The 24,210-nt window shown below is 57.2% G+C and overlaps 2 protein-coding genes across 3 annotated transcripts; one reads left to right on the top strand and one right to left on the bottom strand.

Annotated features, from left to right (window-relative positions):
• Nucleotides 1–532: 532 nt before the first annotated feature.
• Nucleotides 533–3,796, bottom strand: Ap5b1 (adaptor related protein complex 5 subunit beta 1). 2 transcript variants are annotated; one of them, XM_026396657.2, is made up of 3 exons: nucleotides 3,719–3,796; nucleotides 3,206–3,373; nucleotides 533–3,103 (listed from the first exon to the last, which is right to left on the bottom strand). In XM_026396657.2, exons 2-3 carry the CDS (start codon nucleotides 3,353–3,355, stop codon nucleotides 623–625), a joined length of 2,631 nt encoding a protein of 876 aa, XP_026252442.2. In that variant the 5' UTR covers nucleotides 3,356–3,373; nucleotides 3,719–3,796; the 3' UTR covers nucleotides 533–622. The 2 variants fall into 2 exon arrangements, with proteins under 2 accessions (XP_026252442.2, XP_026252441.2); XM_026396656.2 differs by lacking the exon at nucleotides 3,719–3,796 and adding an exon at nucleotides 3,476–3,687.
• Nucleotides 3,797–11,669: 7,873 nt separating this feature from the next.
• On the top strand, nucleotides 11,670–21,188 carry Ovol1 (ovo like transcriptional repressor 1). Its single transcript, XM_026396654.2, has 4 exons — nucleotides 11,670–11,769; nucleotides 18,616–18,833; nucleotides 20,419–20,608; nucleotides 20,893–21,188. Exons 1-4 carry the CDS (start codon nucleotides 11,670–11,672, stop codon nucleotides 21,186–21,188), a joined length of 804 nt encoding a protein of 267 aa, XP_026252439.1.
• Nucleotides 21,189–24,210: the final 3,022 nt, after the last annotated feature.

Below are 24,210 nucleotides of genomic sequence, written 5' to 3'. Positions count from 1 at the left end.
AAAAGAACTAAGGGAATGAGTTCTTCCCTGAGATTCCCAAGTACAGCCTGGGATCCTAGGGGCCAGGCTTTGGAGCCAGGTTAGATCTAGCTCAGATCACATGGCCCTTTTCTGTCCCAGGCCTCAATGGCAGGCTCCCATCAGCCCTAAGCTGGCTCCCATCAGCATTGGCCTGGGGAGATGGGGAGGAGTCACTGCAATGTCCTTTTGCTACTCTGAGCTGGGACAGGGACCCTAAGAACCTGGTTTGGAAAGCACCAGCCCCCAGTTTAGGAGGCCCAAGTTCTAACTCCAGCCTCCATAGGATATTGCTGAGTGACCTTGGTCAAGGCCAGACACACTCTGGGAAACAGAATGTTTTATCTCCTGCCTCCTGGTCAGAAATTCTGAGACTCTTAGCCTATCTGAGCAAGAACTACAGGGTCCTACATTTCTGGACTTCAGGCCTTTGTTTCTCTGATACTACCCTGTTGAGCCTGTTCCTACCAAGGTCCAAAACCAAAAAACAAGCCAGCAAGGGTCATTGGTGAAGGTAAGTTTTATGGAAAAGGCACTCCAGGAGCGTGTCCTAGCCTTTCAAAGCCCCTCTTAGGCAACTTGCACTCCATCTGTCTCCCGGGAGTCACTCAGTGACTGAAAGCCTACGGAGATAGTCCCCAACCAGAGGCAGCACCGCCCAGTCATCAGTCCGCAGGGCCACAGGCACTCCGTCCACCTGAGGGGCCTCCAGTCGCAGCAGCAGCATGGAGTTTGGGGGCAGGCGGATGGCTATGTGGTAGCTGGTAGGGGGCCGGGCCACCACGACAAAGGGTTCCAGGTATCGGGACACCAAGGTTTCCAGACCCTGTGGGCCTAGTGGGCACCACACTCGACTCTCAGCACCCTTTGGCAGGCAGGAGTCCCAGAGTCCCTCAAAGAAGCCTGGCTGGGCCCCCTCAGGGGGCTGAGGAAAAGGCAAAAAGAGGTCTGCAAAGTTCACAGGCAGAGGTGGCAGGTGGGCATGGCACGTGAGGCCAGTGGGTGTGGTATAAAGGGCCTGAACTTCCAGCCGTGCTGGGGCAGGTTGTCGGGGCCGCAGGGGCAAGAACAGAGGGTGAGCAGGGCGTCCAGGACACAGGCAGGGCACGTGGACAGGCTCCAAGGGTGCATAGAGCTGTCCTTCCACGAGGAAGCGCAACTCCAGGGAGTAGATGGGCTCCAGGGCTTCCACCTGGAGCTGCAGCACTGGAAGAGGGCCTGAGGCTCTCTGGGGCCCCACACTCAGCTGAATGGGGGCCAAGGCCTCCTGCACTATCAGCCCTGCTGCAAAGCCCTGGTTCTCAGCCATTAATGAAGAGGCTAGTGCTGGTGCGGCAAGTGAGGGGCCCAGGGCCACCCCCAACTTGGGCCCTGCCAGATGGGCAAGGAGGATGTAGTAGAGGCGGGCATGGTCACGCCCATCAGGGTCCTCTAGCTGCCTGGCCAGTGCCTGCAGCAAGTCGGCCAGGCCAGCCCCCCCACCCTCACGCAGCAGGGCCCGGCAGACCTTCAGCAGGGCCTCCTGTAGACCCCAGTGGGCACAGTGGGCAGCTGCAGCCTGCAGAAAGCTAAGGGTGGCACTCTGAGCATCCCCCTCTGCTACTTTTGCCAGCATTTGCAGGTGCCAGCGAAGAGCTTCATCCCTTCCTGGCCGGGACACCACCTCCTGCCGCAGTACCACCCTGAGGGGCTCCCCCAGCTCAGGGCCCACCCTATCCAAGAGCTCCACAAAGTGGGGAGCCAGCACAGGACGAGCTTGGTACAATTGGGCCAGTCCCTGGATCAAAGGTGTCAGCACCATAGGTTGCCTAGCCAGGCAGCTGGCAACCAAGTATGAGGCCTGGAAGCAGAGAGTGGCCAATGCCCGTGGGCCACCATCCAGGGCTGCCCTCTGCCGCAAGCCAGCCAGCAGCTCCTCCAGGTACCACTGTAGGTTCTGAAAGTGGCCTTTCTCCTCTTCCTCATCTTCAGCACAAAGCAGGCACAGCAAATGCAGGCGGGACAGGAGGACCATTGGGTCATGCAGGAGACTGGGCATGAGACCACGGCATAACTGGGGCCCCAGCAGCAATGGGGCAGCCTCCTCACCTTCAGGGCCGAGAGGCCAATTCTCAGGGAAGCTCAGGAGGCAGTGCAGATAAAAGAGGTGGGTGGGCAGTGGCAGAGCTGGGTGCTGGGCAGCCACGGTGAGCCGGCGGAGCAGCAGCGCCTCATCCTGGGAGGTGAACAGTGCCTCTCCAAAGGCTGCCTTGAGAGCAAGAACTGCGTGCAGCAGTGTCAGCTGGGCTGTGCCCAACAGCCGTACCAACTGTGGCTTGAAGAGTGCTGGTGGCTGTCCCCGCAGACCCCGGAGGGCCCAACCCAGCAGCCACAGAAGCTGGGCCTGGGCCACAGGGGTGAGCAGGTAGGAGGTATCCAGAAGCTGGGCCACAGAAGCCCTCAGCTCCCGGACCTCCTCAGGGCTGGGCTCTAGCATTGCAAGGCCACATGCCCCCTCCTCTGTAGCCGGCCAGCAGGGTGCCTGGGGCTGAAGGTGAGCATGGCCCTCTTCAACTAGTGTCCAGTCCCAGGTACCACTCCCAGTGGAGGAAACCCCCGCCATAAGCAGGCCCTTCAGGCCAGCCCCAGACCCGGACTGTACCACCAGGGTGTTACGCAGAGCAAGTGCCAACAGCAGGCTAAGTGGCTGGATGGGGCCCTCCTGCCCCAGCTGACTTCGCAGCAGCCCCAGGAAGCCCCCTAGCAACCCAGGCTTGCAGCTCTCCAGCTCTCGCAGGCACTCACACGCGGTGGCCTGCAGGGGGCGCTGTTCTGAGATGGGACCGAAGCCTCGCCCCACATCACGACCTGTGGCCAAGCCAAGGAGTAGGGGCAGGAGTCGGCAAGAAGCTCCCGAGGTGGGGCCTAGCACACCTCCTGAGGCCAGGACTGTGGTGGCTGCCAGCAGCAGGGGCCGACGGAGAGCTGAGGGCCGTGGGGGTAGGAGGACCAGGATGTCCAACAAGGAGGTGGCAGCAGCCTCGGCAGCAGGGACGTCGGGCCACAGTTGGGCTGGATACTCCAAGCTCAGGGCCAGCAAGGAAACCTGGGATGGGGGATTTAGGAGGGAATCATGAAGATGATGTTCAGGGTGCAGTAGGCTGGGGTGACCACATGGGCCATGGCAGGGAACGCATGCAGGGCCTACCTTGGTCTGTTCGCTCAGCTTCTCGCTCCTCAGGTCACTCAGCAGGTCGCGACCCAAATCCTCCCCATCGGCACCTGCCATGAAGGTTGATGGGCTGGCCCGGAAGGCCCCGAGACGCTGGGCCCAGGCTTCCCGGCTCAGGGGCCCCATGGTCAGGCACGCAGGGTCCTGTGCACAAGAGAGAAGGGAGTGTCAGGCCGGACGCGCGGGGCTCCACGGCCGCCAGAGGGCGCCCGAGCCCTCCTCCATCGCCAAGAAGGCTGCTGTCACCCTGGCGCCCGCTCGCGGATCCCAGCAGAGACCCCGCGTCTGGGTCGCAAGCTGAGACCTAAAGGTTTCGGGGGCGACGCCGGGGCGGACAGCCAAGGTCCTCGCGGGGCAGCAGCGCGGGCGAGCGGGGCAGGCGCGCGGGCAGGGTGCGTGCCAAGCGCTCATTAGGCCGCCCGCCCGCCCGCGGCCGGCACCGAAACCACAGCGCCGCCCCGGCCCCCGTAACGGGCCGGCCTCTCTCACCGCCTGACTCAGCCGCCCCGGGCGCTCGGGCCGACGGCTCCTTCCGGGAGGGCGGGCGGGCGGCGCGTGGGCGGCCGAGACCGGGCGGGCCCGCGGGGGGCGGGGCGTAACGGGGCCGCCGCCTGCCCCGCCCGGCCGGCAGGTGCCGACTCGCCGGTTTCGCTGGGGCTGAGTAACTGTCCCGCCGCGCAGGCCCCCTGCCCCGAAACCGCCGCGGGCCCGGGCAGGGGCGTGGAGTTGGGTGGGCCGGGCTCCCGTCGCGGGGGCGGCGACCGCAGGACCCTCGGCGCCCGCCGGGCCAGCCAGGAGGGCCGCGCGCCCCCCGCAGGCGCCCGGGCGCACCGCACTCAGCGCCTCGAGCGCGCGGCCCGCGGGTCCTCTGGCTGCCGCTGGGGTGCGCAAAGCGCGGTCCCGGGCGCCGCAGGAAGTGCGCGCCTCGGCCCCGGCCCAACCGGTCCGACGGGCGCCACAGGGCTTCTTGGCTTCGCGTCCCCGACGCCGATCCCGCGCCCCTCACCCGCTCAGCTTGGGGGCACCTAGCCGGCGCCGGGGTCGCGGCCTGGCGGAAGCCGCTGACCTTTGCCCGAGACCGCACAGAGGGCCGGCGGGGTCGGGGCGGCTGGCCGGGTCCAGCGAGCGGTAGGACCCACATGCCCAAGTGAAGCCGGGGAAACAACGGGACCCAGACTCGGGACGAGCGGGTTGGCAGGGTCTGGCGGGTCACGGGGTTCGCGGAGCACGGACGGAGAAACCACGGCCCAGGACAGTCCAGAACCACATTCCTAACGCCCAAGAGGGCCGGCCCGCAGCTATTTGGGGGCACCTGGCCCGTGGACTTGGGATTCTCCAAGCAGCGCCTCCTATGCCAGAGGCCCAGGCTGCGGCTGCCCCACTGACCGCTGGTTTCCAGGGCACAGAACTAAGGGCGTCCAAACCCCGCCGCCCACCGCCTGACTAAGGCCTCTGGCTCTAATGAGCAGCTTTGAAGATGAAACGCAGGAGCCCCCATGCCAACTCGCCTCTCCTCTTCCTCCAGGCTGCCCGAGCCCCTCCCCGCCCCATCCTGCCGCCGCTCCAAATGAGAGTGGTGAGGTAGAGAGCTGGAAAGGAGGCTGTCTGGCACCCGGGTGGGGGGGGACGGAGACGAGGAGAGAGACAGGTCCAGCCAGAAGGCCTGGTCCTGGCTCCTCTGGGCTGGACTGCACAGCTGACTCACAGGCGACAGCAGCAATCCATTTCCCTCTAGGTGCCTCAGTTTCCCCATCTATAAAATGGGAGTGATGACTCCCGCCCAAGGGGATGTGGGGTGGGGCACCTGGCTAATTAAACCTAAGATGAAAGAGGCCAGGATGAGAGCACCCCTGGGTAGGGAAGGCAGCCTGGAGTAGGAGCCTGTCTGGTTTTCCTGTCTGAGGTCCAGAGGGCACTGATAACTGCAAGTCCTGGGCCCTCACCTCTGTGAGAGACAAGGCTCCTTCTGGTCCCATCCTCTCAACAGCATGCCTCTGCCAAACTCCAGCCTACCTGTGCCTTGGCCTCCTTGGGCTGGGATCTGGAAAGAGGGGGCCCCAAGTCTGGTTTCCAGGACTGAGATAGATGTGCCACATGGACTCACTGAGGCTCAGGACAACCCTGAGGTTGCCTGAGCAATCAAGGATGGGTACCTCACAGATGAGAGTCTGGAGTCCAGAGAGGTACAGTCATTTGTAGGAAGACCCAGAGCCCTCACAGGTAGATCCGGACTTCAGCAACAGCCCCTCTCTGCGTCTGACTTGCCCCCGACATACCAGCTACCCTCAACCCTCTTGGGTGTCCAGGTCCTTGGATTTCTGCTTTCTCTGCAGCACCTTTCATGGCGATATTTGGGTTTGTCTTTTTATTTGTTGTCTGTTTCTTCCAGTGTTCTGTTTGTGAGGGACCCTCTTGGTAACATTTTTAAAGCTTTATATTATTTACACACCACAAAATGCACTGTCTCTCTTGCTGCTTCCACCTGCCTGCCTGGTAGTTGTTCCCATATAGGAGAGTGGTGATGGCTGTGTCCCTGACATAGGCTAGGCATAGAGTTGAGCTCAGCCTCAACATCAGGCGTGCCTAGGAGAGTGGCATTCCTGCTACAAGGACCTAGGTGGGGCCACAGTCAGATGGCTGAGCAAGGAGTTCCCCACTCAGTGCCCTCCCGTATTCCCTCTCTTCCTGCTGAGTTTCTGTCCTCCTCCATGCTGCCAAGTTCTGGGGAGACCCTAGGCATAAGGCTTGGAAAAGGGAAAGCCAGTTTTCCTGAGGGGTCCTGAATCTCATTTTCTCATCTGTAAAACGGGGATACAACCAGCCCATCCCCACAGCACTGGATGCAGGGGAGCCAGGGAAGCCTCAAACAAAGGAGTGCATTGGCCCATCCAGAAACAAAGAGGAATAGTGGGTGCCAGGGGCAGGGTGCTGGGGAATGGAGGGTGACTGCCAGGATCACAGGTTTTCTAGACTTGGTACAACTCTGAGGTGACTGACAACTACTGAACTGTACACATTATAAGGGGGTGATTTCTGCTGGGTGTGGTGGCACATGCCTGTAATCCCAGTGGCTTGAGAGGCTGAGGCTGGAGGATTGCAAATTCAAAGCCAGCCTCAGCAACTTAGCAAGGCCCTAAGCAACTTAGTGAGACCCTGTCTTTAAATAAAAAATTTAAAGTAGGGCTTGGGGATGTGGCTCAGTGGTTAAGCGCCCCTGGGTTCAATCCCCAGTGTTGCAAAATGAAAAAAGAAAAGATGGTAAATTTTATATTCTGAATATTTTACAAAAAAAAAAAAAAAAAGAGAGTGTGTGTGCATTTTTGTGGTGTGTGAATTGTATAAAGCTTTAAAAATGTTACCAAGAGGGTCCCTCTCAAACAGAACACTAGAAGAAACAGACAACAAATAAAAAAGACAAACCCAAATATCGCCATGAAAGGTGCTGCAGAGAAAGCAAAATCAGGTAACGGGAAGTGAGGAAAGGTATCAGGCCAGTCACCACATGGGTAAGTGCCTCGGACAGGAGGAGCCACAGGAGAGGCTCAGCTTAGAAGAGGCTGCAGCCTGTTCAGGGGACTGAGAAGGGAGATACGGTAGGCACCCAGGGAAGTGGGCAGGACAGAGCCAGAGGTCAGCAGGGCCAGGGCACACCAGGCCTCACCAGGATGCTGTCTGGGGCGAGGGGAGGTATGGTAGGACTTGGGTTTTCAGAGCATGGACAGGGAACTGGGGGCTGCTCATGAGGCGGATTCAGGGTCCTAGTGAGGAGCTCCAGGGTGGACATGGATTTGGAAACTGATGGGACTTGCCAGTGGGTGGGGGTTGGGGGAGGAGGTCACAGGTGTCTGGATGGCCCCAAACGGCCTCCTCTGCCCATCCTGCCCCCACAGGGGTCTGTATGGCCCCAAAGCCGCCCTCCCCAGCCTTCTGCCACAGGGCAGCACCCCCTCTAGCAGGCCCCCAGCCAGGAATTCATCAAGAGATGGAGCGTCAGTGCCACCCACGGCACTTCACAGTGTGTCAGGGGCTTTGCTTACAGCCAAACAGAGGAAAGGCAGCTGATGGACCCAACCAACCTGTTCTGGAGGCCCCTAGCTGCTTTACAGCTGTTTGCAAGGGCATCTGAGCAAAGGCAAACCCAAAGCATCCCCTGATGGCTGAGGGCAGAGCTAGAACCCAGAGCCTCACTTTACACGTAGAGAAACAGGTCCTGAGAGGGTAGGAGCTTGGCCCACGTCCCCGGACACTAGGATATCTCTCCCATGTGCCCTTCTGCCTTAAGCCTCCAGGATCCCCAGCCCCTCCCCTCTGCATCCCATCCTGGTTCCTCCAGAGACCTTCCCTGAAAACAGGAAGCCAGGAACACAGTGGTTTCAAACGCTCTCTTCCCACCACCCAGCTTCCACCCTAGCTCTCCCTGTGTTCCTTGGGTTGGGACCTGAGCACTAAATTCTGATGGCACTTTGAGGATCATGGTTCTTACTTGCCTCCTGTGGCCAGTCTTTCCTTCACACCCATCCACTGTAGCAACAAAAGATGACCTCTCAGGATCCAGCTGAAATGGGTCCTCATGCCTTGAATGGGACCCGTCATTTCCTGCTTGGACTATTGCAGTAGCTCCTACTCTGGTCTCCCTATCACCACCCTCCCCACTGATACAGTCCATTCTGCCCCTAGCAGGTCTGATGGCTCTGGGAGACCACAGCTCCCCACCCCAATGAAACTCACATGGCATGGCTCACCTGTCTGCAGTCTGAGTTCCCACACCATCCCTTCCCCTCACCATCCAGCCACTACAGCTGTTACGTGCCTCCTGCCTCGGAAAAGGCTCCTTCTTGCTAAGGCCTCGGCCCCAGCTGTTCCTTTCTCTGATCATGCTCTTCCCCACTCTGCATAGCTGACCCCCGTCTCTCATTCAGATCTCAGCACCCCCATCTGCTAGCACCACATCACCCTAAAGGTTCTGTTTTTATTTTTGGTATCGGGCATTGAACCCAGGAATCCTTAATCACTGAGCAACATCCCCAGCCCTAAAGTTGTTTAGAGCCTCCCTAAGTTGCTGAGGCTGGCTTTGAACTTACAATCCTCCTGCCTCAGCCTCCCAAGTGGCTGGGATTACAGGCATGCACCACCATGTCCAGCTACCCTAAAGGTTCTGGTTTGCACTGTTTTCTTATCTCTTTGTTTATCCTGTATTGCAGAATCCTGGGGTCTACCACATAGTGGGCACTCAAAAAATTCTGGGCTTGGGCTGGGGTTATGGCTCAGTGGTGGAGCGCTTGCCTCACATGTATGGGGCATGGGTTCGATCCTCAGCACCACACAAATAAAATTTTAAAAATGAAGGTATTGTGTCCATCTATAACTAAATTTTTTTTAAAAAAAAATTGCTGGGCTTTGTGGGGCACACTTATAACCCCAGCAACTCAGAAGGCTGAGGCAGGGAATTGCAAGTTCAAGGCCAGCCTGGGCAACTTAGCAAGATCTTCTCTAAAAATTTAAAAGGGGTCTGGGGATATGGCTCAGTGGTAGCGTGCCCCTGGGTTCAATCTACAGCTCCATAAGAAAAAGAAAAGAAAGACATAGCTGTCAATGCAATTAAGGCACTGATGAATGATAGCTAGCTGACTCCCTGCGGAGTGCTGGGTGAACAGTAGTGACAGCAGGAGGTGGCCATCCTCATGCACTTCACAGTTTAGCTCTGTTTTACCCAATTTCACCTACTTTGCTGGCTCTGGAGCTGCCCTTGAACCACAGCCCACACACTGGCAGCCACAGAAGTGTCTTGTTTGACCCAGTCTATGTTTTTTTAAAAAAACATGAGGTAACATTTAAAAATCAGTAGGCTTCACACTCAAATCTAAATTTTGTTTGGAAAATGGGAAGGTGTGGCCATGCTGTGTTCCAGTACCCAAATGACATGCTGTTACTGCCTGTTATATAAAAGGCATGTTCTCCACAGTCCCCACCACTCTCCAGTTTCCCTGACAGCCAGCACCCAGGACCTTCTATCACAGTTTAGAAAGACTCTTTTCCTCATAATTAGGAAATCAGCTCTGTCTGTCCCTACCAAAAGTTGGCACATGTAAGGCAAATGGGTCACACAAGTCAAGAAAAAATAGGATATTCATTCATCCCACAAGTATTAATTGATAACTACCTTCATTCCAGGCTCCGTAGTGGATGCTGGAACTATAGCAGGGGCCAGCATGGATAAAGCACTCTTCCTCCTGGGACCCCACTCTGTCCACTGTAGCTCTCTTGGCACCAGTGGAGATGTGGGACTGGCTGGCCCCACCCATTTGACCTCCCCACCTGGCCTCCTGTGTGTTTCAGTTTCTCCCCTGATGAGAAAGCCCGCATTTATGTTGGGGGTCATCTGTGTTGACCTCAAAGATGCTCCTGAGCACCCACTGCCTACCAACCCATCAGGGACTAACACAACAGAAGTGCTCAAGAAAAACTTGTGGAATGGGGAAGCTCATTTCACCTCTCTCCTAGATTATTTATCAATGCTTATCAATGTTTCTCCAGGATTTACTGTCAAATGTCAGTGCCCAGTGGGTGCTCACTTAATGTCAGTTGGAGGAATGGGTCCAGGATCAGAGGGGAGGGTGACAAGGGAAGTGTAGGCTTCCTGAAGACAGAGCCCTGGAAGAGGAAGGAAAGGGGCAGACATTAACAGCCCCTGGCAAGAGTTCATGTCTTCCTCCCAGTAACTCTGGAGGGACACCTGAGGAAAGCCCCTTTGCCAAACTCAGACTCTGGGAGTCAGGGAGGAGGAGGCTTGGCTGCCTGCAAGGTCTCTCCTCACCTACATAGAGGACTGACTCCACAGGGTGGGGGGATGTAAATGGTCTCTGAAAAACAGCCTCTCACTCTTGAAAATATGTCACCTTCAACTAGATGCCTGAGAGCTTCAGCCACTTCTCTTGTGACTCCTGTATTGCTCATTTCCCTACAACCTGTTCCAGCAAAAGCTTAATACTATGTGAGAAAGGTGTATGTAGGTGCTGTAGGGACTCTAAAATGTTAGGAGGGGCTCCTATCTCTGCACTTAGTGGGTCAGCTAGTAAAAGAAACCCAGTCACAGAGGCCACCAAGCACTCCTGGGCAGGGTGGTGGATGTGGGGTATCCCTCCAACTGAGCCTAGCGATTAGTAGAATGTGGCCAGTGGAGTAGGGTGGAGGCAGAACCTTTGCCCCTCAGGGACGGTGACTGCAGAAAGAAAAGGCTGGGCCTGAGCACGTCTGGGTTCCTCGCCCTCAGCTCTCCTCCACCCTCACGGAACCTGACATCCCGTCTTTGAGAATTGGACGATGTTGTAAGCCTAGTGACCAAGGTGCTGGGGTTTTGTACCATGTCGGTGGTACAGCGCAGTCTAAATGCTTACTCCCAAGCCTTCTCGGGGCAGAAGGGGCAGAAGACTCTAGCTGGGGTCCTGGGGACCCAATGGGCGCTGGCTGTATATTCGCATGTGCGTCCCGCCTCCCCGACTGCGCGCTCCTGCGGCCATCGTGCCTTTCCGCACGAAGCCTGCACCCAGCAAATACCTCTGGATTGAACCACGAATTGCTCAGTCGGGCCTTGGGGATCCCGGGCCGCTTGGGCGCAGGCCCGGTTCAACAAGTGAGGGCCGAACCGCGGGTAACCGCCCGGCGGCTTCGCGCCTCCCTAGGCGCCTGGGGCGCGTCAGGCTGGGCCGGGCCCAGTTGGGCGAGTTTCATTTCATCACCCGCTGGGCGTGCGAGCGCCGGTGCAAATAACGTTGCCCTCCCCTCCCTCCTCTTCCCAGCTCCCTCCGAAACTCCCGTTTGCAAACGCTAGCATGCCCGGCTGGCAGGTCCGGGGCGGTGGCCGGGTCGGCTGGGCAGCTGGAGCTGCAGGGGACTGGGTGCCGGCGCCCGCCCCCGCCCGTCCGCCCCGCCCGGGCCGCGAGGCCACCTCACCGGCAGCGGAATGGAAACCGGTTCGACAGGTAACAAATAGGTGGGTTGTCACCGTTATTTCCCAACGCATGCGCCATCGCTCCCCAGGCTACTCCAAGCTAATTAGATCAGATCACCCCCCTCCCCGCCCAGCCACCAACACACACCGCCGCGAGCCAATAAAGCGTGAACCTGTCTGTCCGGCTCGCACTTTAAGACTTCCCGAGCGGCCGAGGGGACGCCAGTCGAGTCAGGAGACGCCTACCTGCCGATTCCCCGTCGCCCAGTGCACTTGGCTGCAAGGGCTCTGCTACCGAGGGACCGCGACACTCCGCGAAGTTGGAACGGGCGCGCGCCGTCCCAGCACTGTCTTCTAGCGGAACGTGGGGGCGCCTCGACGATTCCTCCCCTGAACTGTCCGCTTCCTGCGCCTCCGAGCCGGCCCGGGAAAGGTGGGACGACCCGGTTCTAGTTGCGGAAACGGACCGCGCCGGGCCAGGAGCGTTCGAAAATGCCCCGCGCGTTCCTGGTGAAGAAGCCGTGCGTCTCCACGTGCAAGAGGAACTGGAGCGAGCTGCCAGATGAGGAGCGCGGCGAGATCTACGTGCCAGGTGAGGCGCCTGCAGCCCGCGGCGCCCGCGGCGGCGGGAAGGCGGGGCGCGGAGATGAGCGGCTCTGCGCCCGCCGCTGAACACCAGGATGCAGGTTGCCGCGGCCGCGGCTCCGTTAGCCCGCGGCTGGGTGACCCCGGGCGCGGGGAGGAGAGGGCTCGCGAGCGGAAGCAGCGTCGGGTGGGGGCGGGGGCCATCTCCCTCTACCGACCCGAGCCACGGCGTAGGGGAGGCAGCGGGGTGTGTCACCGCTCTGGCGACCCTCGGCTCTCGAGTCGTAAATCCAGAAAGCCGAGACTTTGATGAAGCGCGAGGAGGGCGCTGGAGCGATGCCACTTTAGGGGGCAGGGAACGAGATGGAGTTTCAGCTGAGGCTTTGCCACTTAGATTCTGAGCCTTAGCCGCTTCCATAGGTCTTTCTCCCTCCGCCACAAATCTGGTGCCTGGTGGGGACGCGGGCGAGTATCCCCAAGTTGCCCTGCGGCTCTAGCCCCGCGGTCCGCACAGTACGCAAGCGGGATAAGAAGGCGCCCGCTTGCACCCAGCCTGCCCTTGAGACAAAGATGGGATCGGTTCTCACCTTTGTTAGAAACGCGATCCTTCAACCTTGCAGAGGATACACGGAGCGTAAAGTAGTTTTAAGGAGCACCCCCCAGCCCAAGACAAGCCCGGGGAAGCTGGTGCACCCAGTTTATTTTGAGAAGACGCCTAGACAGAGTCCGCGTCCACTTTGAATGAGTAACCCGAGTTGTCTTCCTTTGAGGCATCTTCCTAGGGTCCCTGAGGACGCTTTTGCTCCTTCTGTCCTCCCCCTTCCCCCAACAAAATCTTTGGTCAGGAAGCCTTGGGGGTGGGGTGGGGGCTGCAGTCAATACCTTGCCCAGTGCCTCCAAGGAAGGAGAGGTGGTAATTAACCAACCGACTTTGACCCTTGATCTGCAGATTCCCTGGCATCGCCTGGGCCTTAAGGAAAGTCAGGAAATGAGGGCATCAGATGAGGGGCCAGTGAGGGCTCTTGCCTCAGTCTCCCTCTTGAATTAAACTGTTGGGGGCAGGGGCTTGGGGATAGGGTTTTTGTGGCCTGAGCTGCCAGGATCCTATGACCTGAAGCCAGGGTGGGAAGTGTCACAGCTTAAGCTTATCTCATGGGGGCTGGGCCATCCTTCTGTAGCCTCTTTAAACATTGGAATCATCCCAGTAGGGAAACTGAGGCAAAAAAGGAAATGAGTGTCTCCCTATCTAGGTGGGAGTGGGCTAGGACTGTAGTTTTTAGCTGGCCGTGTTCCCTCACCAGCTGGCCAGTGCTCCACCTCCGGAAGGACCAGGGAGAGGCCACCCCCTTCCTTGCTCCTACCTCCTCCCCAACCTATGTTTGACTTGCTGCTTAGCTGCTCCATGGGATCTGATAAACTGAACTTGGACTGTGTTAAAGGTGAGCTGAGCCTTGGGCCCAGCTCAGAGTGCTGTTATTTTTAGTTTTATTTCACATCCCATTTAGTAACAGATCACATATTGACTTTTACAAAGGACAAAGAAATTCCGCTTGTTCAAATCATTGACTTCCTTGGGTCCTAACAATTTTCCCCATAAGAGTTTTGGTGGCCAAAGTGGGAATGGTAGTAGAGACCTGGGCTCCGGGACTGTCCCATCAGGGGCAGGGGACGACTCCTAGGTGGACAGTTCATCTGCCACTACCGTCCAGGTGGAGGAGTGTACAGATGCTCACTCTGCAAGATGGTCCTGGAATGGAGGGCAGGCTGACCTCGAGGGCGATGGTAAAACTTGCCCCCGTGGCTCTGGCAGTGGATGAGAGTTCTGTGGGCCAAGTAAAGGGCATAGGTTTTACCTCTAAAGGCCACTTGACCCACTGGAGAATTTTCCCACAATTTTTGAAAATGAGAAAGGGAATGTCCTTGGGCCACGCTCGGACGCTTCAGATGGCTGGAGGGGGCAGTTATGTGGTGGCCTGTCCTCTGGCTGGGCCATTCCATCACCAACCGACCATGACCCCAGGAGTCGACTGGGCACGTTTCCGTCACCCCCACCTCACAGACTCTCAGCACGTTGTGACCAGCTAGGCACTGACCCCTTTCCCAGGGAGGGCAGGGGAACATGCGGGTGTCTGAATTTTGACCTTCCTGCCGGGGCCCTTGAGACACTCAGAGCATCAGAAGCTCCCTGGAATGAGTGGCTGAAAGTACTGGGCCCAGTCCCAGTCTCATAAGTACCTCAGCCTTCCTCCCCCAGGCAGAATTCTACAGGTTCCTCTCCCAGGGCAGAATCTTTCCCTGAGCCCCCATTATCCTCCCAAAGCTAAGGGGAAGCCCTGGTCAGCTGGGTCTGGAATGCAGGCAAGGGAGAAGAGAGCCCCATCTGCCCTGGGATCAGGGGGAGGTTAGTGGATAGGATGCTCCCTCTTGGGGGCCTTGACCCCTTATCTTCCCTCACCTCCCGGGGTGTGGGCTTCTCTCCTCAGTTGTGTCAGTATTGACTGTGGAGTAACAGGAGGATGCTGGTTTCTGGAGGATGAACAGGGTACTTGTACCTGTTACTTCCACTTGGAGGGATGATGCGTCCCTCCAAGCCTGGCCCCTGCTGAGTGAAGTCTAGATGTCAAGAAGGCACCTGGGGAAAGACCCGTCCTGGAAGCTGGAACTCCAGGAGCATCCCTGGGGCCTCTTCCAGAACCCCAGACTCCCACTCCTGGGCCTCCCCTCTGGCTGCCAGCGGCCGCTTTCTGCTGGTTCTGCAGCAGGGCACAAGGCCAGGAGGCCAGTGGGGCTGAGCTGCAGGAGCCCGGGGTTTCCTTTAGATAATGCAGCTGGGCCTCGCTCTGCTGTTAGCAGTGTGGGACTTGACCATTCTTTTTCCAGGCTGAGTCAGAAAGGCAGAGAAAATCAGCTCTGGACCCCAGAATAGGGGTGGGAGTGGTGGGAGAAGCTAGGTTTCCAATGAGTGTTCTAGTGACTTCTGGAAGTGCTGGGCAGTGGAGTGGGTTTGCTGTGTCCTCTTGGGAGAGAGGCTGGGAGGGGACAGCCAGTTAGTGCATGGGACAGAAGAGCAGCTTGTGCCCTAACTGGTAGGACTCCTACCAGTCCCATGGGACACTGTCACCGAAGCTGCTAAGCTGTTTGTCCCAAGCTTGGGTGTCCTGTGGCAGAAGCTGCCAGACTGTCCCAGAAAGAGAGCAGGTGAGAGCAAGTGCCCTGGGTGCACAGAGGATGAGGACTGAAGCCTGGCCATCATTGGTGTCGGGTTCCTTTTTACCATTGTTCATCCTCTGGCATCCTATAGGGCCCCACAGGCCTGTGCTGGGCAGGAAGATGAAGGCTGCCACAGGAAGTGCAGTTCCTGGCTGGCCAAGCCATACACACTGGTGTGAGGACAGAGGGCACAGTTTTGACTTCACCATGGACACTGAATGAAAACCAATCAAGAATGGGGCAGATATCGCCCAACAGAGATGGCAGCAGAAGGCCGAAAGATAGGTCCATGTGTCCCCAGGCTGCTGCCCTGCTGGATAGCAGATACCGCTCCTTTCAGAGGATTGCCAGCTGACCTGCAGGACTGGGCACAGGGGAACCCAGCCCTTGTTGATAAGGGTACAAGGCTGCCTGAAACCAGCCTGGGCTGTGCACACACCCAGAAGAGAGTTGACCCCAGCAGCACCTGCGTGGTCAGCACCCAGGAGGTGGGGCACCCTCACATCTGCCTCACTTGCTCTCCCCATTCTCTCCCCAGAGAGCCAGGGATCAGGCCTCCTGCCCAGTCTTGTCTAAGGCCTTTGATGGGGCAGGACCTAGCATCCTAGCCACTATTTGGGCCAGTGACTTTCAACCCAAGAAAGGGGGAACATTTTTTTTTGTACAGGGGATTAAACCCAGGGTCACTCAACCACTGTGCCACAACCCCAGCCCTTTTAATTTTTTTTTTTTTTTTTTTTGAGACAGAATCTCACTAAGTTGTTTAGGGCCTCACTAAATTGCTAAGGCTGGCTTTGAACTTGCAATCCTCCTGCCTCAGCCTCCTGAGTCTCTGAGATTACAGGCATGTGCCATGATGCTCGGTTTTAAGAGGGGGGACTTTCGGAGGATAAGGCAGAATGTGACCCTTGTATAGGCAGCTGCCCTGGACCTAAGTCCCTTTTTGTCCATCCCATCGCTTTGGACTGGTCTGGAGGCACATTGGGCCTATAGGAGGGAAAGCATGAGCTCCTGAGGGAGGAGGGGAGGCAGGCTAGTTTGGCCTTACCACACTCCACAGCTGTGGGTGGGCAGTGAGTGGCCACAGCAGCCACCACCTTGTTGGAAACATCTAATTAAGGAACAGAGAGCAGCACCAGCAGGGCCTGACCAGTTCTGCTTCCTGCCTCCTATCACAGTGACACTCAGACGTGTGGCATGCTAATGTGCACTCCTGTGTATGCAGCCCAGCAGGGACACACGGGGGTGGCAGGGAGACAGGTTTGGCGGGGTGGGCGGGATGAGGCAATATCCCCACCCTAGCAGCCTTACCTGCCCCTCGCTCAGGGTAGAGGTGGCACAGAGAGCCAACCCAGGGAGGCTTCACCCTGTCCATGCTCAGCACCAGCTATGTCAGGTGTGTGTGGAAGGGCAGAAGCAGACAAAGGACACGGGATTGCCTCCCTACGGGTTGGTCCCAAGGACCCCAACCATGAGCCTCCCCTCTAGTGAAGCCAGAGAACAAAGTGTGACAGCTTCTTCTTCTTCTTTTTTTAATTTGTTAAGTTTTTTAGTTGTAGTTGGACACAATATCTTTATTTATTTTTGTGTGGTGCTGAGGCTCGAACCCAGGGCCTTGCACGTGCTAGGTGAGCGCTCTACCGCTGAGCCCCAGCCCCAGCCCCCCTTTTTCTACTTCTTTTCTTTTTTGGGGTGGGGGATTGAACCTAGCGTTGCGCTGTCTCTGAGCTGCACCCCCAGTCCTTTTCATTTTTTATTTTGAGGCAGGGTCTTACTAAGCTGCCCAGGCTGGCCTCGAACTTGTGATCCTCCTGCCTCAGCCTCCTAAATCTCTGGGATTATAGATGTGTGCCCCCAGGCCAGGCTAAAACTTTTTTTGGGGTGGGGGGGTTCTGGGAATCAGACTCAGGGCCAGCTCGTGCTAGGCAAGCACTCTACAGTTCATTCTGAGTTCAAACTAACTCATCTCACCTGCTGCCCCTCCTCTCTCCTTTGCTCCGAGGCAGACAGAGCTGGGTTCTGGCTTTGGGTTTTCAGGCTCCTCATTCACAACATCCCAAACTGACAGACCCAGGAGAGTAGAGGTCCCTGTTTTGTCCACCTGGGTTGAGAAATGGAAATTGCCGTTCAGTTTTGAATACTTGGCCAAGGTCATCAGTGGCCGGTAAGCTGGCACCGGTAGCTGCCAATGCTGTGCCCCAGCTCACCCAGCCTGGTCCCCTGTGCACAGACGTAGGAGGGCAGACAGGCCACTGACAGCTGGACCCCCAGAGCTCGGGCCTGACACCAGCCTGTGTGGCTCAGAGAGAGGTGGGGCGCCAGCTCAGGGGCCAGGCCAGGGCCTGGCGCTGGTGAATCAACCCCTGGAATGAGGTGGCTCATTAAAGTCCCCCGGACAGACGGACGCCAGCGCCCGTAGAACGGGTTCTGGGCGCGGGCAGGCACATTCTTCCCCCGTCAGAGCTTTGTTGTGTTTTGAGGGGGCGAGATCTGGGGCCTCTCCCGAAACTTCGGTGCCCTCATACTTACCCAGCCTCCATTATCCCGGTCCTCTTCCTTCTGCTACATCCCCATCTGTCCTGCAGGAGAGGTGAGGGCAGCCGCCCTGCCCTGGTCCTCACCACTGTCTTTCCAGCGTGGAGGGGTCGGGGCAGAGGACCTTGCTGGTGGGACTGAAATCCCATATGCACCTCTCTCTCATGCTCCCTCATCCTTTCTGTCCCAGGACTGTCCCTCTTGATTTGTCTTTCTGAAATTTATAGGTTTTAAGTTCAGACCTTAGGATGTACTGAGATTTTAATTGAAATATTAGACCATTTGCCCAGCTCTGCTGGCTTCGAGACTTGACTCCTCTGGGTCACTTCTCATCAGGACCAGGGCTGAGGGTCTGCAGCCAAGCCTCCCTGGCCCGTTTACTGTGATGTGTCTGCTGCAGGGAGTGGCTGCCAGGTATCGGTGCCACCACTGCCTGAGGGAGCCCAGCCTGGCTGCCACAGCAAGCGGTCCGCTGTGGGGGAGGGTTGCATAAGCGCCAGGCAGGCTGCCCGAGCATCCACCTGCTGCTCCCTGACCTCCTCCCTCTCCACCCACCTGGCCTGTTTGCCTGCAGAGCTGGGCTGGGCTGGAGTTGGGAGCCTGGAGCCCTGATGGGCTATGACAGCAGGGACTAGCAGGCTAGAGGAGGAAGGGTCTAGAACCACCTAAAAACCCAAGGCCAATGGCTAAATCTGCCTGGGGGAGAGGCCTGAAGGGGCCCAGACCATCACCCTCTGGGGCCAGGATGACTCTCAAGGAGTTGTCCTTGGCCAGGGCCTCCAGTGGTGCCCTTTGTCCCAGCAGGAGCACACACAAGCTTGGAATCCAGAGGGACTGGCCCAGGTGGGGCAGGCCGATAGGTCTGCAGCCATAATTGGCAGGGCAGTTTGGTCCTCCCAGTTCCGCTAAGACACAAATTACTCAGCGGGCAGTGGCGCTTGGCTGGCGTCACCTGTAATTACCTTAATGGGGCAGAAGGGAGGCGTAGCACGTGGTGGTTGGGAGAAGCCCCACTCTATACATGCCTGTGAGAGCTGGAACAGAGGCTCTAGCCACCTTCTTGCTGGAGAACCTTCCTGAAATCCTCACCCGGCTGTTCTCTCCACAGTCAGCCTGGGCTTCTGCCCACCACAGCCCTACCGGGAGCCAGAGCCATCAGTGGCCGAACCCCCTTCCTGCCCCCTGGCTTTGGACATGAGCCTTCGGGACTCCAGCTATAGTACGGCCCCAGGAGCCTGCGTGGTGGCCCAGCTGCCCTCTGAAGATGTGGGCCGCCTGACTGACCCCCAAAGCAGAGATCAGGGCTTCCTACGCACCAAGATGAAGGTAACGACTGTCACATTGTCTCAGGGACCAGGGGCACATATGGAGACCTATGTCCAGCCCATGAGATATGGAGCCAATGAAATGTAGGCAGACTGACCTGGGCCCTGGGCCAAGGCTTCTGCAGAGAAGAATTTAACTGCAGCACAGATGGAAGAGACGTAAGTCTGAAGTGAGAACGGCCACTGACCACATGGTTTGTCTGGCCACAAGCAGCAAGGAGAGCTGTAGGAAGAGCCCCCCAAGGCAGAGAGGCAGGAGTCTGGCCTGGCTGCATCTCCTGTCTGGGTCGCACTGAGCATGAGGTCTGAGTGGCCTAGCAGTTAACTATTCCCTGAAGCAGCAACCACCTTGCCCAGATCTGTGTCTCCAGCCTGATCAGTGTCTAAGGACATGACTAGAGCTGGGCCTGGGTGAGCAGCCCCGGCACCCTACACAGTACAGGCACGAGGCAGCGCAGGTGCCCCTGCTCCCAAGGACAGCACCAACAGCAGGCCCAGCCTGCCTGGGTCTGCACTCCGGAAACTCCAGGGTGGGGCAGCATCTGCACAGTGATCTAGGGAAGGGTGCTCCTTTAGTGATGTCCTGTGTCACCAAAGACTGGAACACCATATTGCAACTGGGAGGGAACATGGTGCTCTTTGTGCCCCTGATGCCCTTCCCCTGACTCTTGGACCCCTGTGGGTGGGGAGAGTAGAGGAGTTGGAGGACTGCATCCTGACATTTCCCAGGTGCCAAATGGGAGGTGTAGTGCGACAGAGGCCCAGGATCTCAGGAGGAGCGGCCAGAGACAGGCCACCCACAGAGCACAAGCACCCTCTGGATGGTAACAGATGTGAGAGTAGAGACTCCATCATCCTGGCTGTTCAGCCACTCCTGTGTTGATCTCACCTGGGGAGCTGCTGTAGCCACTCTGAGCAGCATACTTTCCAAGGTGTTACATGTACCCAGGTCTTGCTTCAAATGGACAAGGCAAGGGGAAGCAGGGTAGAAGAGAAGGAACAGGCACAGGCTTGTGATATTGTCTCCATACTTTTGTATAAATTTGAAATCTTCCATAATTAGAAAAACATCAGAAAGATTTACAGGCCAGAGGATGGATGGCACAGGGGTTTGACCCACACCATGCCACCTGGCTCAAGTGAACCAGGGAGCTGGCTGGCCTGGGCCAGATTCTAGTCTTGCTGCATGCTTCAGTCTGTAGGCTGCAATCGAGACCCTTTCCCTGGGTAGTCATCTACTCTGTCACAGAGGCAGAACAGGAATGAATTAATAGACACTAGAGACATGCAGATTTAGCCTCCATAAAGAGTGAAGTTGTCTTTGGACGAACAGCTGTCTCTGGGTAGTTCAGTTGCCTGTCTCCAGTGGTTAAGGAGGGCCTGGGTGATGGCCTCAAAAGGGAACTCAGGAACCAAGCAGGATCCTGGACCCATGACACAGAGGTTCCTTTGAGCCCCTAAACTGCCCATCTTTGAGCAGAGGGCCCAGGGCTGTGGCCTGTGGACATAGACACTGCTTTCCTCAGGGCTAGGGGTTGGCAGTCCCAAATTCTGGATGTTTGTCACAATACTGTCCTTGCCCACAGGTGACCCTGGGGGACAGTCCTAGTGGAGACCTCTTTACCTGCCACATCTGCCAGAAGGCCTTCACCTACCAGCGTATGCTGAATCGCCATATGAAATGTCACAATGATGTTAAGAGGCACCTGTGCACATACTGTGGGAAGGGTTTCAACGATACCTTTGACCTCAAGAGACACGTCCGAACCCACACTGGTAAGCACAGGCCCAGGCCAGGAGGGAGCACCCCAGGACTGCCTGACCCAGGCCATGTGGGAAGATTCCATGGTGGGAGGGGCACCCTGCAGCTCAGGGTAGAAGTCCTCCTGAGATCAGGGATGTGGACTTGATTTGAGAGTCACTCGGGAAAAGTGGTGATGGACAGGCTTCATCCATCCCTCTGCCTGAGTCAGATGTTCTGACCTTTCTGTGTCTGGATGCTGCTGACAGGCTCCAAGGTCCCTTGTCAGGTCTCTGATGCTGGCCCCTGTCTTGCTTAGGTGTGAGACCCTACAAGTGCAGCCTGTGTGACAAGGCCTTCACCCAGCGCTGCTCCCTGGAGTCTCACCTCAAGAAGATCCATGGCGTGCAGCAGAAGTATGCGTATAAGGAGCGCCGGGCCAAGCTGTATGTGTGCGAGGAGTGTGGCTGCACGTCTGAGAGCCAGGAGGGCCACATCCTGCACCTGAAGGAGCACCACCCTGACAGCCCGCTGCTGCGCAAGACCTCCAAGAAGGTGGCTGTGGCCCTGCAGAACACTGTGACATCCCTACTGCAGGGCAGTCCCCACCTCTGAGCAGCTCAGGCTTGCTGCCCAGCCAGTCCGCCCTCCTGTGGCCTCTCCTCACAACCCTGACATCAGGACTGGAGTCCGTGCAGTCCCCCTCACTCAGGCTGATGCTATTTCCCTGTTTGTCTTATGGGTAGAGTTGATCTGCACCTGAAAGACGCAGACATCTGGGTAGGGGTGAGGCCAACGGATTAGCAGCTGCCACCTACAGAGACAGGCACCAGGAGTTCCTTCACAGAGGAAATGCGGTGAGAGGGGATCCTGTGGCCCTGGGCCCTGAGTGCAGGACAGAGGCTGCAGGTCCCCTTGGATAGCAGAGTCAAGAACACTGGCGAGAAGCACCCTGCAAAGACCCACGTGGGCGCTGGCGGAGGCTTGTGTGCCTGCAGGCCACGCATGCGTGCACAGCCGTGTGCATTTGTGTGTGCTGCACTACTCTGTGCGTGCTCAAATAGGTGTGCCACTCGTTTGTGTACACAGGTGCACACAGGAGGCCTCTTCGTGTATCACCTCATTTTTTAAAAAATCAAGGTGCCAGGGAGGTTTTATTTCCTTTTTTAAAAGATGACAAATGTACAGATATTAATATATATTTGGTGCCCATGGCGACTGTTTTTAACAGAGGGATGGAGCTGGCTTTTCTCCTCCCTGTATGGTTCTATTTATCCTGGACATTTCAAACTTCTCTGTGCCTTGGGTCTGGGGCTCCTGCCCGAACCACCCCTGTTCCCTGAGATCTCCACTGAAGACCTCCTCGGGCCCTCCGGAGGGTGCGCTGCTCCTCCTCTCCTTCCTCTTCTCTGGGCAGCACCTCACTTCTGCTCCTCCCTCAGGCTCTGCCTCCCAGATCCTCTCCGGCAGTCCCCAAGTTTCCTGAAGAGCCTGCTGGCACTGTTCGTTGGTGGTCCCAGGCTGACGACAGAGGTCAGCCAGGCAGGATGGGGAGTCTGTGACGGGGAGGCTGCTACTTGCGGTGCTGTGGCGAGCACAGGAGGGCTGGAAAGCCAGCCCTTTTCCTGGGTGAGTCAGACACCCGAACACAGCAACCAACAGTTGGCACCAAAAAAATCAAGACAACCGAAACTTCCAGAGGGAACAGAGTGTGAGATGGCTAATAAATTCTCTCTGTAGCCTTTTTCCTGACTGTTTTCTAAATGGCAAAGCTGGGTTTTGAGTACCTGAGCTGGCTGGCTCCTCTGAGCAGTGGTCAGGCTCCCTCGGCGTCGTTGGGTTTCCTGCTGATAACAGCAAAGTGCAGTGAGTCAAAAGGGTGTTTTTCTAGTGGGTCAGAGGAGATGGGCAGAGGCCACAGCCAGCCTGCCTCCCTTGCGCTCCAGCAGATCCACCAGAAGGCCACAGAATGAAGCAGACTGGGCAGCCTGAGCAGCCCTGGAAGCCAAACCCATCAGAACCGCCATGGCCTCCCTGCCGGGAAGGTGCAGCGACTCTGTGGACCCCAGCTCTGCCCCACTCCGGGCTGAGCTGAAAGGAAAGAGCTTCTTGATCGGAGCTGGATATAGACTAACTCTGCAGACCAGTTTCATTTTACTGTTGTGTGTGTGGAAGCTGCTCTATTCTGAAAGTTCTAGAGTTTAGCTGGGAGCGGTTTGTGTTTACATTTCTGTCTCTCTGGGTTCATTACCAAGCTGAAGCCTCATGAGACTTTTTTTTTTTTTTTGTCTTATTTTATAACCTTCCCTTCGACTAGTAAAATCAGAAAAATAATGTTTTCTGTGTTCTGATTTTCTATCTTATGAGTCTTTTTTGCAGAGAAGTTCATCAAAACAATTGCTGCACTCTACCCAGACCCTGTCCCTTTATGGTTACCGTGGGCTGGAGGCAAGGCAAGACTCTGACCCAGCTAGATTAAGTGACTGCCAAGGCCTCACCCTACCGGTGCTTCTGCCCCACCCAGCCTGCTCTGCTCTGAGGCTGTGGCAGCTGGGGCCCTCTTCCTGGGCTCCCTTCCTCCGCCCACCACCCCAGGATCCCAACCAAGAGCCTCCACCACCCAGAACCTGCAGCTTTCCACAGTGGCTCTGCCTCTGTCCTAGCCTCTTCTTAACACCCTGCCAGGATGGGAGCAAAGGAGGAGGAGCTGCAGTCACTTCCAGTCAGACACGAGGGAGGTCTGAACAATGCACACCCTAGGGATGGCCACACTCACAGTGCTGATCGGTGCCAGGCACACTCATGAAAGAAGTCAGGGAGGGGAGCTGGCCCAAGGCCTCAGGCCCATTAGCAGTGAGCTGGGCTAGAACAGACAGCCAGGTGATGTGTGCCTTAAGTGCTGTTCCTGCTGTGGATAGAGAACTGGGAGAAGAGAGTGGCACCTCTCAGCACTCAAACTGGAGGGGACTTTGGAGATTACCTGGCTTGCCCATCACCCACCCAAGATCACTCTGGAAACTCTGGTCCCTGAGTCCTAGTTCAGGGTCATTCCATCACTCCCTGGACAGATGGATGGGGAGGAGAGTTACCAGGCTCTGGCCACCGGTGTATGTCCTGGGAGGCATTTGAAGGCTGGTGCCTGGACGTGTGAGGAGAAACCTCATTGTGAGAAGCCCAGACCCCATTTCACACACCTGAGTGGAGCAGAGCCCACTGTGGGGGCGCAGGTGATTAACTGCTATGCCAACTTCCTCAGCAGGGTTGGCCCAGATGGTCACATTTTGAAGGCTTTAAGGTTCTTAAGACTCTTCAGAGCAAGCCAGTGCAAGAGCCTGGGAGAGCGGGGATTAGTGCACACAAATGGTGTGACCGAACCACAAGGCCAGGCAACCCTGAAATGAATCTTTTGCATCTTGGAAGAGGGGGCACCAGGTGGGGAAGATGGGAGGACCCGGCCAACAGAGGAGGACACAGGGTGGGAGGGGAGAACTGGAGGAAGGAGCGGGGCCCACCACCCGTCCCACGCTGCAGTCAGTCAGTCTCACCACAGGGGTTTTGGGAGACCTGCCTGGGTGCCAATGAACACTGAGAATAAAACAGGCCTCGGGGGCACAGGGGAGCTGGGCAAGGCCTCATT

This window comes from Urocitellus parryii, chromosome 4 (genome assembly GCF_045843805.1).
Source record: "Urocitellus parryii isolate mUroPar1 chromosome 4, mUroPar1.hap1, whole genome shotgun sequence".
In the NCBI taxonomy this organism is placed as follows: Eukaryota; Metazoa; Chordata; class Mammalia; order Rodentia; family Sciuridae; genus Urocitellus; species Urocitellus parryii.
The sequence above is the reverse complement of the archived record's forward strand: the minus strand, read 5'-3'. Positions and strand labels throughout refer to the sequence as shown.

Coding starts and splice junctions, on each gene's coding strand:
- Ap5b1 (XM_026396656.2), bottom strand. CDS start 3,640: ATGAGCGCTTGGCACGCACCCTGCCCGCGCGCCTGCCCCGCTCGCCCG. Junction 3,374..3,475: donor ATCCGCGAGCGGGCGCCAGG/GTGACAGCAGCC, acceptor TCTTGTGCACAG/GACCCTGCGTGCCTGACCAT. Junction 3,104..3,205: donor AGCTGAGCGAACAGACCAAG/GTAGGCCCTGCA, acceptor CCCCCATCCCAG/GTTTCCTTGCTGGCCCTGAG.
- Ovol1 (XM_026396654.2), top strand. CDS start 11,670: ATGCCCCGCGCGTTCCTGGTGAAGAAGCCGTGCGTCTCCACGTGCAAG. Junction 11,770..18,615: donor CGGCGAGATCTACGTGCCAG/GTGAGGCGCCTG, acceptor TTCTCTCCACAG/TCAGCCTGGGCTTCTGCCCA. Junction 18,834..20,418: donor TCCTACGCACCAAGATGAAG/GTAACGACTGTC, acceptor CCTTGCCCACAG/GTGACCCTGGGGGACAGTCC.